The sequence below is a fragment of the Myotis davidii genome, unplaced genomic scaffold, assembly GCF_000327345.1.
Source record: "Myotis davidii unplaced genomic scaffold, ASM32734v1 C63996971, whole genome shotgun sequence".
NCBI classification, from domain to species: Eukaryota; Metazoa; Chordata; class Mammalia; order Chiroptera; family Vespertilionidae; genus Myotis; species Myotis davidii.
The window spans coordinates 1-1422 of record NW_006379190.1 but is presented as its reverse complement, the minus strand read 5'-3'; the positions used below and the strand labels follow the sequence as shown (position 1 = coordinate 1422).

At 46.6% G+C, this 1422-nt stretch overlaps 1 protein-coding gene across 1 annotated transcript; it reads left to right on the top strand.

Moving 5' to 3' along the window:
- Positions 1 to 12: 12 nt before the first annotated feature.
- On the top strand, positions 13 to 1416 carry CTXN3 (cortexin 3). Its single transcript, XM_006777763.2, has one exon. The coding sequence runs from the start codon at positions 579 to 581 to the stop codon at positions 822 to 824; it is 246 nt and encodes an 81-aa protein (XP_006777826.1). The 5' UTR covers positions 13 to 578; the 3' UTR covers positions 825 to 1416.
- Positions 1417 to 1422: the final 6 nt, after the last annotated feature.

Genomic DNA, 1422 nt, shown 5'->3' with positions numbered 1-1422 from the left:
CCACACTGGCCAGGGCAAGCCCCTTTTCTAGGCTCAGTTTCCTTGCACTGAGGCTATAGAGGTCTCTGCTTTCATGGTGCTTATAGTAGGGTGGCTAATGCACGGTGTTCAATCAATGGTATCATTATAGGGAGGATGTAAGAATAATATTATTGGAGAGAATCTAGATGAGACTTGGCATGGAGGCTGGGTTTGGATGTCAAGTTGGCAAGCACACCTTGAGGTCCACATTTCTCCTTTTCTGTGCTCTGGTTACCTTCCCTGCCCATCCCTCCTGGCCCCAGGTGGCTCCTCTGGGGACAACGTGGTAATTTAATACAAGAGTAAAATCTTCCTCTGCATAATTATAGAGAATTAGGGATCTCCAGTGAAAACATTTAGAGATTCCTTCTTCTCTCTGAAGAACATGCTTGTGAGTCTAGAAATAAAGTTGCTCTTTGTTAGCTATTTCCTTCCCCCCTCTTTCTTTCTTCCTGCAGAGAACTCAGCCTCTCCAAGGTGCAAGCACCATGATCTCAGCAGACTGACAATGGAAGGAGAGGACACTGGGCGATCCTGCGCTCTGGCTTCCCTGGACGATGGATGGAGGACAGCCCGTCCCTTCGCCCCCAGTGCCCTTTGGGAACTCGTTGTCAGATTCTAGCATGTCTCTGGAGCAAAAAACCACGTTTGCTTTTGTGATTTTGCTGTTTATTTTCTTGGGCGTCCTCATCGTCAGGTGCTTCCGGATTCTTCTGGACCCATATCGGAGCATGCCAACCTCGACCTGGGCTGACGGCCTTGAAGGCCTGGAGAAAGGGCAGTTTGACCATGCCCTAGCTTAGCGGGGCGGGAGCAGGACCCCCACTGAGGAGGGGAACTGCTTCATGTCTTGGCAAGGAACTCTCTGTCGTCAATGTTCTCAACAAATAATCAAGTTTTAGTGACATCTGGTCCTAAGACCACAACCCATTACTCAGTAAGCATGCTGTTGGGTTAAGACATTTGAGCAAATTGGAAATGGAGACTTAAGTTACTCACCCAAAATAGAAAGGTTTCCATTTCTGTGTTTACTCAATGAATGGATGTTGTCAAAGGTGGGATGGTGAAACCGAGAGCATTGATGCTGACATAAACTTTGCCATAAAATGAAGCGCTATCCAACCTGATCAGAGAATAAAGACTAGAAAGGGTCGGACCCTGAATCTGGTGACAGGGCCAAGAAGAGATTTCCTCGCTTTAATCGTGTCTCTCACGTTATTTTATATTCATGGGAGTCTGGGTCCCAGGAAGAGAGTGAGGAAGATTATGCTGAGTGGACCAAAAGCAAGTACTTGTTTTTTCCTAAAGCAAGGAGTATGGGGAGGCCATGGGAGGGCTGAGAAGACATGGTTTCATCCTGGGAAAATAGAGTGAGGATGATATTTTATTTTTAAAACAAAA